Source organism: Bactrocera tryoni, chromosome 3, assembly GCF_016617805.1.
Source record: "Bactrocera tryoni isolate S06 chromosome 3, CSIRO_BtryS06_freeze2, whole genome shotgun sequence".
Lineage (NCBI taxonomy): Eukaryota > Metazoa > Arthropoda > Insecta > Diptera > Tephritidae > Bactrocera > Bactrocera tryoni.
This window is the reverse complement of record NC_052501.1, coordinates 78,581,201-78,595,968: the sequence shown is the minus strand read 5'-3', so window position 1 is coordinate 78,595,968 and position 14,768 is coordinate 78,581,201. Positions and strand designations below refer to the sequence as shown.

At 29.7% G+C, this 14,768-nt stretch overlaps 2 protein-coding genes across 6 annotated transcripts; both read left to right on the top strand.

Moving 5' to 3' along the window:
• The first annotated feature begins 113 nt into the window (after positions 1-113).
• On the top strand, positions 114-8,477 carry LOC120770899 (guanine nucleotide-binding protein G(s) subunit alpha). Of its 4 annotated transcripts, none has more exons than XM_040098569.1 (10): positions 136-201; positions 1,491-1,638; positions 1,769-2,308; positions 2,440-2,536; positions 3,095-3,215; positions 3,444-3,572; positions 3,650-3,829; positions 3,924-4,048; positions 4,535-4,608; positions 8,237-8,477. In XM_040098569.1, the coding sequence occupies exons 3-10, from the start codon at positions 2,033-2,035 to the stop codon at positions 8,381-8,383; spliced, it is 1,149 nt and encodes a 382-aa protein (XP_039954503.1). In that variant the 5' UTR covers positions 136-201; positions 1,491-1,638; positions 1,769-2,032; the 3' UTR covers positions 8,384-8,477. The 4 variants fall into 4 exon arrangements, with proteins under 4 accessions (XP_039954504.1, XP_039954503.1, XP_039954502.1 ...); XM_040098568.1 differs by having other exon boundaries at positions 158-302; XM_040098570.1 differs by lacking the exon at positions 1,491-1,638 and having other exon boundaries at positions 114-201.
• A 63-nt stretch (positions 8,478-8,540) lies between these two features.
• Positions 8,541-13,748, top strand: LOC120770900. 2 transcript variants are annotated; one of them, XM_040098571.1, is made up of 6 exons: positions 8,541-8,564; positions 11,022-11,322; positions 11,405-11,550; positions 11,640-11,888; positions 11,998-12,334; positions 13,326-13,748. In XM_040098571.1, the coding sequence occupies exons 2-6, from the start codon at positions 11,081-11,083 to the stop codon at positions 13,432-13,434; spliced, it is 1,083 nt and encodes a 360-aa protein (XP_039954505.1). In that variant the 5' UTR covers positions 8,541-8,564; positions 11,022-11,080; the 3' UTR covers positions 13,435-13,748. The 2 variants fall into 2 exon arrangements, with proteins under 2 accessions (XP_039954505.1, XP_039954506.1); XM_040098572.1 differs by having other exon boundaries at positions 8,557-8,564; positions 11,025-11,322.
• Positions 13,749-14,768: the final 1,020 nt, after the last annotated feature.

The following is a 14,768-nucleotide window of genomic DNA, read 5'->3' as shown; positions in this document are numbered from 1 at the left end:
CAACATTATGTGAAAATCCAATTAGAATTTTCCTCAATAAAAATGTATTGGTCTAATTGTCTGGCATCTCATTTTTTCTTTTGGAGTAACTACTTGAATTAGTGTTAGCTTTTCGATAATCAAGTATCGCACATCACTAAAATAGTGCAAAGTGAGTTCTTAAAAGTGATAAAATTATACTGATAAAAAAATCAGCTTTAGGTATATTTCAGCTGCATAGCTATAAAAAGTGAAAACTATATTTTGTAATGTAACACATAGTAATTGTACAGAGCGTTTATTTGCTGGAAATACACATAATTGTATGTATGAATGCCAGTGTAGTAGATATTCGCGTATATATTTTCTTATACGATACATAAAATTGGACAATGTCAGTAATAACTCCTATATAAATGGAAAAAGTGTTTTGCAATGTGCATATTACATGCGCGAAAGTGAAAATATAAACCGTATGTTGATTTTTTCGATGGGATATACTCGAAACTTGCTCGAGGGTGAAATTTTGCATACCACGCCTAGATTTTCAGCATTTGTGCAAAAAACCGTATTCTTGGGAGTCGTACTCTAAATTTATAAATATATATAATTTTTTTAAGTGCGTGAAAATACATTGTACATAGCGAATTGATTTAATGAATGTGGCATCTTTTTCTAAAACTACATATTTTAGGTATCCAAAGAAAGTACAATATGAGCAGATCACTTTTTTATATACATACTTATATACATGCATACATATAAGTTTTAATATGAGACACAGTGCTCCTCGCTAAAAATTCATTAGCTTCATCCTAGCTGCTTTATATTATACTTTTATTCAAGTGTAAAAGGGTGAAAAAACTTGTTGAGTCAAAATGTTTTATTTCGAATGTGAAAAAATAATTTTCGCAAAATTTTTTATTCGTAATCGCAACTTTTCCGAGATTCTAAAAACATATATGGAAAACAAAAGTATACATATGTATGTATGTATATTCCAAAAGTATGCTGCGCCGCAGACATAAGTTTTTTATATACAGTAGTGAGAAGAAAAACACATTCGCAAGGGATGAGCAAGAGAAGAGGTAGAGATTATGAAGTGGAAAGAAGTTTTTTAGTTTGGTGCACAAAATAAAGAGAAGTAAATTAAGTAGAAGAGTGAACGATAGTCACAGCTGATATCAAGATTTCAAAGACAGGTTAATAATATAAATAAATTATATGTATGTATTTACATATATACATAAAAATATAAGCAGCTATGTGTGTGTGAAAAACAAACATACACATACATACATACATATGTCCTATGATAAAAATACTATAAAATAAAATGGATAAATTGAATTTCTGAAGATTAGCAACAAAATTTCAAACTCTATGTGTATGTATGTAACTATTAGCATAAAAAAACACAACTATTTTCATATCAAAAAAATCATGTTAAATTGCTTGGAAATATTGACCTATATAAAATCCATTATGACACGTTCTAATAAGACCAACAGTTTTGTTATTAGGTATAGTTGGACCAGCGTTGCCGTTTCTTGCATAAAAAGTCTATTTTACATATTACTTCTCAGCCTTATAAAAAGTTTTTAACTAATGGCTCTATGTACATATTCAAAGCATATTTATTGTTCAATCGACCAACAGGTGATTTTTTCTCAATTTTACTTTACTTTCTTATTAGTTAGTATTTTAAACAAAATTAATCAAAATTTTATCCACAAATTAATTAAAAAACATACATAATATTGAATACGATTTTTTGGACATTTTATAGAAACGCAATAGGTTGGGAACTGCACGCACATTATTGTACACAAAACTTAACAAAAAAGAGTTCAAAATACGTAACGCATAAAAGCACAAATTTTTGGAAATATAACATTCAAATAAAGCAGTAACAGCGACGCACATATCTTAAAGGCGCTTCTTGATCTTTGAGCTAATTAGACTGGCTCAAAACGGAGGTAATAGGGAGGCGGAGTCTCCCGACGGGGCGCAAGAGAACAGAGCAGCGTGTTGGTGGACACCTTGGACGGCAATGGGTTGCTTCGGGTCACCCAGTTCCAAACAAACGGATGTAAATTCAGAAGACTCCAAAAGTCAAAAGCGTCGCAGTGATGCAATATCAAAGCAGCTCCAAAAGGATAAGCAACTATATCGTGCTACCCATCGACTACTATTGCTAGGAGCTGGAGAGTCGGGCAAATCGACTATTGTCAAGCAAATGCGTATTTTGCATGTTGATGGATTTTCCGAGCCAGAGAAAAAGCAAAAAGTCGATGATATTAAGAAAAATATACGCGATGCAATCCTGGTAAGCAATGACAATTACCTAAGGGTAAACATATACATATATTTTTTTACCTGGCAAATATACATACATACAGGTATTTTGTGTTTTTATGAAAATAAAATCGATTAACCGTTTTAATTTCTTACTTTCAGACAATTACTGGTGCAATGAGCACATTAAATCCACCTGTATCATTAGAAAAGAAGGATAATGAGGCAAGGGTTGAATACATCCAGGATTACGCTTCCAGTAAGAAATCTAATTTTTATATAGGATTACAAGATACATCTATACATATGAACTTGTTTTGTTTACTGTCAGCAGTTAAAAAATCTTCATTAGTTTTGAGTCAACCATTTAGAGATTTCTTGAATCTTTTATATACATTTTATTGCTTTCAATAAACATGGGATCGTTCCATTAATACAATTAAAAGTTATATTTGAACTCTGCTAATGTCTAAACTGTACGCAGATTAACTTTGTATTTCCGGAATCTATTTTTAGAAAACTCTTAAAATAAACCTTATGGAAGAAATTTATTCAACTGTCTATAAAGAAAATAAGTGTGTATTCTATGCGAATTTTAGTTTGAATCACGACATACTTTTCAAAATAAATATATTTTAAATTAGTCGCATGTAAATAAATTATTTTAAAAATAACTTCTTAATTTAAAAATACCAAACGATGACCTTTTCGACCTTGAAAAGGATTTATATGCATAGTAAAAAATGTGTATAAAAATATATGCATACTATATATTTGTCTATATGCATTAATCATGTTTTTGGAAATTTTCTTTTAGGTCCCGATTTTAACTATCCTCCGGAATTTTATGAGCATACAGAGGAACTATGGAAAGATCGAGGAGTATTGCAAACATTTGAAAGATCAAATGAATATCAACTGATTGACTGCGCAAAATAGTGAGTGTGCTTTAATTTATACCATAAAATAAATGTTTAAAATGGGGAACAAAATGAGAAAATAAAATGTTTAATGCTAAAATTTTAATTCAATTGCTAAATTTTATATTATGAGTTTTTTGAATAATATATTTATTCTATCAAAATATTTGTTTATCATATTATATATATATATATTTTTATACATCAAACTCATTTTCATTCACATTCTGTTTTTGTGTTTTAAAGTTTTTTGGATCGAGTAAGCATAATAAAGAAACCAGATTATACACCAAGCGAGCAAGATATTTTAAGATGCCGTGTCTTGACTTCAGGCATTTTCGAAACGCGATTTCAAGTAGACAAAGTTAATTTTCAGTAAGTTTCAATATCTATTTACACTTTATTAATCGCTTTTTATTTACTACAAAACAAATGTGAATTTTACTGTACAGCATGTTCGATGTTGGAGGCCAACGTGATGAGCGGCGTAAATGGATTCAATGTTTCAATGATGTTACAGCTATAATTTTTGTAACTGCATGTTCCAGCTACAATATGGTATTGCGAGAGGATCCAACGCAAAACCGTCTCCGTGAATCATTGGACTTGTTCAAAAGCATTTGGAATAACAGGTAATTAGCTATGTACTACATTCTGAGTTTTTATTTCGAGCAAATCGATACGATTTATGCATGTAAATTAACATTTCATTTCTCATATTTTCAGATGGCTACGCACAATTTCTGTAATTTTATTTTTAAATAAGCAAGATTTATTAGCTGAAAAAATTAAAGCTGGAAAGAGTAAACTGTCGGAGTACTTTTCCGAGTTTAACAAGTATCAAACACCAAGTAAGTGTGATTAAAATATATAAAAGTGAATGCATTCGTAAAAATGTTGTATTAACAGTTAAAAGAATAAAAATAATGTTTCTGTTGTTGTTGTAACATCCTACACAGATGATCGCACAATTGTGGGATTTTGAAAATACGACTCAATATTTCTTACTTAAATATAATTAATTAAACGGAAGCACTGTGAAAGTTGTAATTATATTAACAATTTAGCTAAAAACCTAAATTCCGACTGAAATTCTAAAATGGAATTAAAGTAACTTGCTAAAAGCGGTTTACACGCAATAATCTTGAGTTGGTTATTTTGTTATTTCATTTGTTAGCACTTTCCGTTAACAAAATTATTTAAATGTTAACTCTTTTGCGCTACAAGTAATTGCAGCACATGTATGAAATATTTATTCAATCAAATTATGAAATTAAATATATTATCTATTACATTTTTACAGCGCTCAATAATTAATACTCTCTTTATTCATTCAGGTGATGCTGTAACAGAATCTGGTGATGACCCAGAAGTGATCAGAGCAAAATATTTCATACGAGATGAATTTTTGGTAAGCCAATCGAAAACACTTTGATTTATACGCATACATACACTGTTGAGAAAAATAATGGAAACAATTTAATTAATTATGCTTTTTTTATTGCTATGACTAACACAATTTCACTTTATAAGTAGCAATTGCAACCATGATTTCGGTAATTTTTCTCAACATCAAAAGCATACACATAAAATCACGCACTTTTATTATAATTTTAGTAACATTAAATTATCCTACACCCTATGCTTCATCATACTTAGAGAAATTTACCCATCCGAATTATTGCATGTATTACAAATTGACTAACCTATGCAAATATGCCATTTTCATAAACGAATATCCCACTATGTCGCTTGGTCTTCAAAAAAAAAGAAAAGTATCACTTTTTTAAACCTTGCTGTTGTTGTTGTTGTTGTAGCGGTAGAGTTCCACCGAGTTGACAGTCTTTGGTCGGATAAAAATCCGGGTCCGTTCCGGCTACGTCGACCCGGCTGTCGTGGGAACTTTGCTTTGTGCTCGTATAGCAACATATTTGCAAAAAAAAGTAGGATATAATTCATTGAAATACATATAATATTTATCGTTTGATGGTTTAAAAATACTTTAAATCGACAAACTCCAGCTGCCGAGGTCGTTAAGGAATCTACATTGTCTCAATATATCAATCAACCCCGTTAATACTAGTTGTTGGTGGGCGTTTATGAAAGAAGAAACGACTTATTCTAAAACTTACCGATCCAAACGGGGTTAGGTCGCCGAAATAACAACCCTTGGCCCGATGAAATCCGGGTCAATTCCGGTACGTAGAACCGACTGTCGTGGGAATCGGGAAGAGTTTTTTATTCGCAATAAAGAAGAGAAATAACTAAAACCATCGACAGATACTTTATTTCAGATTATAATGGACTACATTTTTTGTTACCGAGCTTCAAATAGAAAAAAACGTTCACTCGAGAGAAGTAGAAGTCAGCTGATCTGAAGCAAGAAAAAACGTTAACTTCGGTTGCTCTGGTCAGTTTGTGTGACAGTTATATACTATAGCGGACCGTTCTGAACTATTTGTTTGGAAATTCTACCATTAGCTTCCTTGCCGAATTTCGAGAAGTTATTTTAGTAGTAGTATAACCTGCTACAGTAAGGCGACTATATTCTATTGCGGTATTCTATTTGAGGTGCGAAATTTCATATTGATATCTCTTAGATTGCGGGAATAGATCGCGTTTTTCATTTATATAATATACTTGTTGTTGTTGTTGTAGAGGCCTTGACCGGAAAAAAAATCCGGGTGCGTTCCGGTTACCTAGACTCGACTGTCTCTCATGTTTTTTTCTGATTGTTACAAAATTCGTGGCATATACAGTGCTGTGCAAAACAAAAGCAACAAAACGGCTATAAGGTTTCCATTGACATTTTCAACAAAAGAAACAGAGCTAAAAAAAAAATTTCACTCAAGTGTATGTTTACTTATGGGTAAGAAGCAATTTAAGCACCGGTACACTTCATCAAGCGGTATTAAATAAATGCAAAAATAACAAAAAATAATCATATTTGAATTCGAGTTGTGCAAAACAAAAGCAACAATTTACTTTAAGGTAGTAGGCGACGAAGTTTTTGGAAAATAACGGATTTACAGTTATGCAGGTGTTGTTTTACTAATGCATATAACTATTTAGAGCAAAATAAAAATTAGTTCGTTTTATATATTGGGAGCAAACAGACGTTTGAAATGGCGCGAGAAAAGTATTGCGATAGTTTGAAAATGAGCATTATAACTGATTATCGTAACGGAGACTCTCAAAGTAAAATAGCTAAAAAATATAATATCAATAGATCTATCATTTGTAGACTAATTAAAAAGTATTATTTGACCAAAAGTGTTACGACAGTGCATTTAGGCGGACGACCGCGTAAAACTGACCCTCGAACTGATATGCAAATGTGTAGAGTTTTCAAGAAAAATCCATTTGCCACTTCAAATGAAGTTGTAAGAACTCTTAATTTAAATATTCATGCAAGTACAGTTCGTAGACGAGCAATCGAAAACAACTTGCGAAGTTACAGACCAGCGAAGAAACCAATGCTTACAAAAAAACACTTGCAAAAAAGGTATATTGACACCTAACATCATAGGCTTCTATATATTGATCACTATTCAACCAAATTTTTTTTCTAGATTGAATTTCGCCAATGCACATTGTAATTGGTCCGTTGCTAAATGGAAAACCGTTTTATTTAGCGACGAATCAAAGTTTAATATGATTAATTCGGATGGAATGAGTACAGTCCGCCGGCATAAAGGTAAACGCCATAGTGCAAGGAACTGTAGGATGAGTTTCAAGCATGGTGGCGGTAGCATTATGGTGTGGACGTGTTTTTCCGGCAGCGGGGTTGGTCCTTTTAAAAAAATAGATGGAATAATGGACAGGTTTTTGTACAAAAGTATTTTGGAAACAAATATGCTACCATATGCTGAGTGGAATATGCCACTTTCTTGGGTCTTTCAACACGACAACGACCCGAAACACACATCTAAGCTGGTAAAAGACTATCTTAGGGTCAGTGGTGTTCAGGTTCTTGATTGGCCTGCTCAATCCCCGGACTTGAATCCAATCGAGAACCTGTTTGGCATTTTAAAGCGAGCAGTTTCTGGTCGGCGTTTTGGCAACCGAGAAGAACTCTTTGACACGTTAAAAATGGAGTGGATAAACATCCCACAAACCACAATTGATAATTTGATAGCATCAATGCCCCGAAGATGTGCTGAGGTTATAAAAGCTAAGGGTTCTTATACAAAATATTAATGTGTTGCTTTAGTTTTGCACACTTACTAATTGACTGTGAAGTATATTTTGTTATTTTTCTCAGCAATATTTACTAAGAGCAATTAATTGGAAAATGTTTTAGTTACACTTTTTACAAGTATTTTATTTTCTGTTATAAAATTTTTGTTAAAATATATTTTGGAAAAAGTATAACAAAAATTATTATTGAACTAAAATTGTTGCTTTTGTTTTGCACAACACTGTATATATCCTGTTCAGCGTATAAAAAAATAAAAGGGTCATATTAAATTAAATAAATAAATATAAGAATTTATTTTTGATAATTATTCAATACTTGATAAATAAATTGGTTCATAAATAAATTTGTTTAATTGTTTTTGTTTATTAAATGTTAGTATAGAAGTATATTTCAATAGATGCAATGCAACACTGATGTCATGAACAAAATTTAACTGTATATCCATAAAAAATATTCAGTTTTTATAGCAAAAGAAATCAGTTTTATAGCAATTTTTATAACAAAATTAATAATTATTTTCCTGCTTTAAAAAAAAACGTAATATCAAAACATTTTTTTTTCATAATAAACGCCTTTTTTGATTTTTTACCCATCATTCTTCCATTTTTCATACCTAACCTACTGTTTTTCGTTGCGGTGTAATGTGTACACGTCCTAAAACGACACTCATAATTAATATGTTATATTCGTAAAAATCATTACCCATTAATATGCACACGCATACATATGTACATACACACTGCTGCACCATATAAGCACTAAAGAACATAAAAGAAAAATAATAATAAAAATTCAAAAATACATTTCCCCCCTTGTACGTTTTTCTGGCTCATTACAGCGTATTTCAACTGCTAGTGGCGATGGCAAACACTACTGTTATCCGCACTTTACATGTGCAGTTGATACAGAAAATATCAAAAGAGTGTTTAATGATTGTCGAGATATAATTCAAAGAATGCATCTTCGCCAATATGAGTTGTTATAGGTTTATTTTTAGTGTCAGTGGAAATAAAAATATGCAAATAAAAAACAAAATTCTTTAAGAACAATTAAATAAAAATACCATGTTTGATCAAAGACAGATACACCATTTTTTATTTCTAAAAGAAATTTAACGCTAATAAAAATAAAAAACAAAATATAATAATAAAAGTGTTATTCTAACGGTAAGTGCTTATGTTTATTAAATCTAATTCATTAACTATTATTTATTTTTAATTTTAATTTTGTATATAGGAAGAAAAATAATATTTTAAAACTAGTTATGGTACTAAAGTTGGAATGTTTTATAAATAACAACAGAAACTCATCGGAAAATAGTCTATGTGTTCAAGCCAAGCAGAGCAATATACATTTTTTTTGTTGTTATTGTTGTTGTTGTAGTGTCAGAAAACATTCCCGAAATAATTTTGAGAAATACTACGCAAATGATGATCCTTAGCCAGATAAAAATCAGGCTCGAAGCCGTTTACGTTAATCCGACTGTCGCGGAACAGTGGAACTACCCGTATTTATACACTGTCTTTTATGTGACTTCACATACAATAAATTTTGTATCGAACGTACAGAGCTCTTGGACAAAGCAGTATGTGCATTCTTAAGTCCGGACCAGTTGTTAAAGATTCCTCTGAAAATAGAAAATCAATGGAATAAATCTACGCTAAACGGATGTATGCAGAATGTGATACAAGAAGGAAGCTCTATAAATAATATTCCCGAAAATATTATTAAAATCGGTCTTAAAAAGGGCTAGGTGCGTCGTCAGAGACAAAGACGACGAATAAATAAGTTTTTCTACTGAGTTGACCGAAACAAAAGTATATAAATCTTCAAGCTAAGCAAGTTTAAAAATCCCTTATTTTGCTTGTGGGATGAGCCTCTATCAATTTTTACTACTTTACCGATCCAAACAGTCTAAGAGATGAGTCTACATCAATTTCTTTACTACTATTTACCGATCCAAACAGATTTAGATTGTCGAAACAACAGTCTTTGGTGGAAAAAATACGATTCCATTTTAGCAATTAAAGCCAATTTCTAGTTAAAGTTCTTTATATTATTTTGTGTTCACTTAATTTGTGGCCGAGTCCACCATTCGCCACACGCCAGTTGTTTCTTCTTTGCAGAAACGCCAACAAAAGCAAATGAAAGTAAAACCAATTGTTGTTTAGATGTTTCAACATAGAATAAAAGAGAAGTAGCATATAAAAACTAGTAACAAAAGATTCTAAAATGAGAAAATACGCTTTAATTTTATCGTTGGACGGAATCCTCTTCCGCTCCTGTGGTTAACTTCTTAATGCTGCCCGATAAATGGAAGGTGTTACAAGTTTTAAGTTGTCTCCAAAAAGCTACTAGTTTGTATGTATTTTAAACAAAATTAAATGAAGCAAATTATAGACCACTTTCGACCAATTTCGAAAAAAATTCGGCCAGGAATCAGCTGATCATATTTCAGAAAAGAACTTTTCGTAAATTCCGTTAGCGGGCGGTATTGATGTTAAAACCTGGTACACACTCCTCGACAGCATTTTAATTTTTTTTTAATAAATTTAGTTTTCCTAAGACTAAGAATTCCTTTAAATTTTTTTTATTTATTTTTTTAGTTTAAAATTTAAATATATATTATTTTTTTATAATTTATAATTTAATTTATGTATATGCAGATATTGTTTCTAATTTAAAATATTCTTTATATTTTTTATTTAGTTGTTTTTGTTTTTTTTTTTAATTGAAATTATTTATTTATTTTTTTTGTTCACAATTTTCTTTATATTTTTTAATTAATTTTATTTTATTTAGAACTTTATATTTACATATTTATGTTGAAACCTGATACACACTCTTCGACAGCATTTTAAGTTTTTTAAATAAATTTAGTTTTTAATTTCTATTTTCTTAATATATTTTTTGTTTAATTTTTTTTTAATTTAAAATTATTCTTTATAATTTAGTTTTTTTTTTTGTAATTTATAATTTTCTCTATATGCAGATATAGTTTTTAATTTGAAATTTCGTTTATAGTCTTTAATTACGTTTTTTAGTTTTTCTTTTAATTAAAAAGGTTGTTATATGTTTTTTTTAGTTCAATTTTTTTTAATTAATTTTTTTTTATCTAAAACACTTTATATTAATTAATTTTCGACAGCATTTTAATTTTTTCAATAAATTTTATTTTTAGTTGCTTTTTCTTTATATTTTTTTTTGGATTTTTTTAATTTTAAACTTTTTTTTTTTTTTTATAATTTTTTTTTATATTTTTTTTATATTTTTATAATTTTTTATAATTTTCTTTATGTGCAGATATTCTTTTCAATTTTTATTTTTTGTTTTTTATTTAGAAGTTTTTTAATTTATTTTTTATTAAAAGTTTTTTTAATGTTTTTTATTAGTTAAAAATTTTTAATTTATTTTTTTTTATCTAAAACTTACTTTATATTAATTTTTTTCATTCAAAACTTTCAAATTCCGTAATATTTGCTTTACCAACATTTTCTATATTCGCATATCTTTATATTACTCCTGTTGACAAAATTTGTTTGTGGGAATTCGTTTCTCAACTTCAAATGTAAAACCGATCAACCGCAACCGCTTATTACCCACAAATAAATTATACGAAAAAGTAGTACCAACAGGTTCTAAACCAAACAGTGTTTATAGTGTTGCACGCCGCATTACAAAAATGACCTCGAAATTTTTTTATCTACACATTCTAATAATTTTAACGCTCCTCCAATTGATTACTGCAAATGAAGATGAAAGTCCGATAAAATTGGAAGTGGCTCGCGGTTCGCGTACTTGCCGTCGTTGCGTCGGGAAACTGCAGTCTACAGGCCTTATTAAACAGTTGAAGACCTTGAGAATTAATAGGCGTTGGGAAAATGAAAAAGAATTTCGCAAGGGTATACGTTTTAAATACTATCGGTACGTATACATATATGTAAACTAAAATGTCAACCAATGCAAAATGTAATCATATGTGTACATATGTATATATAAATGTTAGTGATGGTGAAAAGGTTTACGAAAGCGCCAGCGATGATCCCAAAGCTTTGACCAAATCTGGCTGTTCGCCTGATGATAAATTTGCATTTATTTTGCATGGTTGGCGGCAAAGCTGCGAAACGGAATGGGTGCTCACCCTTATTGAACGTGAGTAAAATTTTGAATATATAATATAAATTCTTCTCTATATTAAAAATTTGCATATAGAAATCTATAATTTATGTAATTAATTCCAGGTCTCACGTATCATCGTGGCGGTTGCATTGTGTGCATAGACTATGAAGTCTTCGCCAAGGACTCTTATATGTGGTTATATAGAAGCTTTCGACGCATTTCCAATATAATTACAAAACGAATGTTGCTTCTAATTAACGAAGGCTTCAATCCCGATAATGGTTATATGTTCGGTTTTAGTTTCGGCGGACAGCTGGCATCGGCAATTGGACGTAGTTTGAGTGAACGATATCTCTTTCGCAGCATTGATAGTAAGTAAATCAAAGAGTTATTTATTTCCAGGATAACGTTCTACCTTCCTTTGTATAAAAAAAAAATATTTATTGTAATTATTATAATTATTTTTTATTTAAATTTCAGCTTGTGACATGGCTGGTCCCGGTTTCGATGTCTTCATTAACATCGATCATCGTGAGGCTGCTCGTCACGTACAGTGCTTGCACTCTAGTCGCGATAAGGGCACACAAATCTACACTTGCCATCAGAATGTCAGATTGGGTAGCTGTGGCCACTACCAACCAGCTGCCTCCAGTCAACCCTACTACAGCAGTCATGGTTTATGCGTACAAATATATATAAATGCCTTCGATTATCCCTTCTATGCGATGCAATATGAACCAACATGGTGTGCTTCAAAGCGGGCCGCCACAAATATACCGTACAAATACACGATTGGATACAATGAGACGCCTGATTCGTAAGTATTCGTATTTGTGGAACTTTTAAAAAAATAATTCTACATACATATACATACATGCATACATATAATTATACACCGATGTAGAAGTATAGTGTAGACTATAACAAAAAATATTGTTTTGGCGAAATTTTGTCATTCAACTGCAATTGGCTACAATCAACTTTCTACGTATCCATTAAAATGAAATTCAGAAAAGTTTAGAAAGTATTTATGTATAATTATTTTAATTATAACTGAACAATACTCGATAATTTTAAATGCTTAATGACTCTAACCAACCTATTTATGAAGAAAGAAAATACATAAAGATCGAAAATCTAATGAATCAAAAAAGAAAAAATAATAATAATAATTTTAAGAGTACAATAAGTATTAAAATTTTCTGAAAAAGAACCCTGAAATCACAAAAAATTAAATAAAATCCGGAAATTTTTCGAAAATTCGTTTATTTTATCAAGAAAAAATAAAAAAAAAAACTAGAATTAATTTTGAAAATTTCGAAATATTTTTATATTTTATTTCTAATTTACTTTTTCAAATATACATATAAAATATATGTACATACATATATGTACATATACCTAACAATTTCATTGACATTAAATTGAAAATTCGATTTTGTAAAGAAAATTTTCGCACGTTTTAAAAAATATGTATTTCGGTAAAAAATATTAATATAAACTTTTTTTATTTATTTATTTTTTTATTTGTATTTATTTATTTTTGTTGCATTTTGATTAAAAATATTACTTAATATACTCCTTTTTTGTTTTTATTTATTTATTTTTGTTATTGCTACGTAAAAAAATAACAAATTTTTCTTCTATCCTAATGCTGAATATTATATACAATTTTCTTAATAAAAACATTTACAAATAACGAATTATACTGCTGAGGATAAACAAATAAATACATACATACATACATATATTATCTCTAATTTCTATAATTTCTTTAAATTCTAATTCCATATCTAATTCCATTTTAGTAATATTAGCGGTGAAATTTTCGTGCCAACTAGCCTACATTTCCCTTATAATTTTTCTGAGAAGGAGATGCTAATGTTGGGATTTTTTGATGAAAATTCGGAAATATAAACCAATAATTCTTAAATAATCACTGGAAAATGCGAAATTTTCTGGCGGCACAGAATGGAATGATGGAATCCAAATAACACCTTACAATTGCCCACCAGCCATGCATACAGATAAATATGCATTTAATACACAGATAGTCAAACTGTCAGCGAAAGATTTTTAACTGCACATTTACTAATAAAATTACCCATGCATTTACAAAAATAAATAAAAACACTAATTTGTAATGAAAATAATTTTTTAATAAATGTAATTTTATAAATTTATTTATTTAGTTTTTTTTGTTTATAAAAACAAAAAATATTCACCATCGCTAGTGCGTATAATGGTAGTGAGTTCCCTGCAAATCCTGTTGCATTTAAATTACAGCACTCTGTTGTTTTAACAGGACATGTAGTACATATGTAAAATAGTCGCTACTCCAACATTGCTAGTGTTATGGTAGTGAGTTCACTGCAAATCCTGTTGCATTTACATTACAGCACTCTGTTGTATTAACAGGACATGCAGTACTTATGTGAAAAAGTCACTACTCCAACATAAAGCGACTGTGGTGTAATGGTAAGACTTACAGCTTGGCGTTACGAAGGTTGAAGGTTCGAGTCAGGCTTGGAGCAAATGTATATCAGGTAATTTATCAAAATTCAAACAAATAGTTTCACTCACAGGTAAATTATTAAAAATGTATTAATAACAACAATGATATAATAATTAATATTGGTATATATGACAATATGCAGTCAGTCACAACATGAAACATGCAGTTGTACATGAAATAAAAGGTAAAACTGGAATATATGATAAAGAAGAAGAAAAATATATATAAGATAAAAATGCATGCTATATATATGAAAAAGAAAAGTAAATATAAAAGCAAATATAGAAAAAATGAGAAATAAATAAAAATACAAAAGAAAATAAAAACACAGAAATGAACAAATAACAAAAAAATTATAGAGATGTAAAAAAGTACACTAAAAAAACAGAAATAAACAGGCAAAAAAATAAAAATTAACACCAAAAATAAATTTAAATATAATCAGAACCGTTTTTTTGCCATTTTTGTTCGAATAATAATTAATTTCCGCTCACTACCATATTTTTTACCGTTATTTCGGATCCTGTCGAAAGAATTGCATCCCTACTTCTGTTTTCAAATAGATAAACCTTCGATTTGTTGAAAACAAGTGCACAAAGCGAGCAAGTTATGATTTAACGGCTTAATACTCTTGCAAATTATTTAAAAATGGAATATAGGCGCATGTATATTTGGTTTACCGCCAGTTACTTGCACAGAAATTGGAATAAAAGCGTGCTAGTTACAATTCAAACGT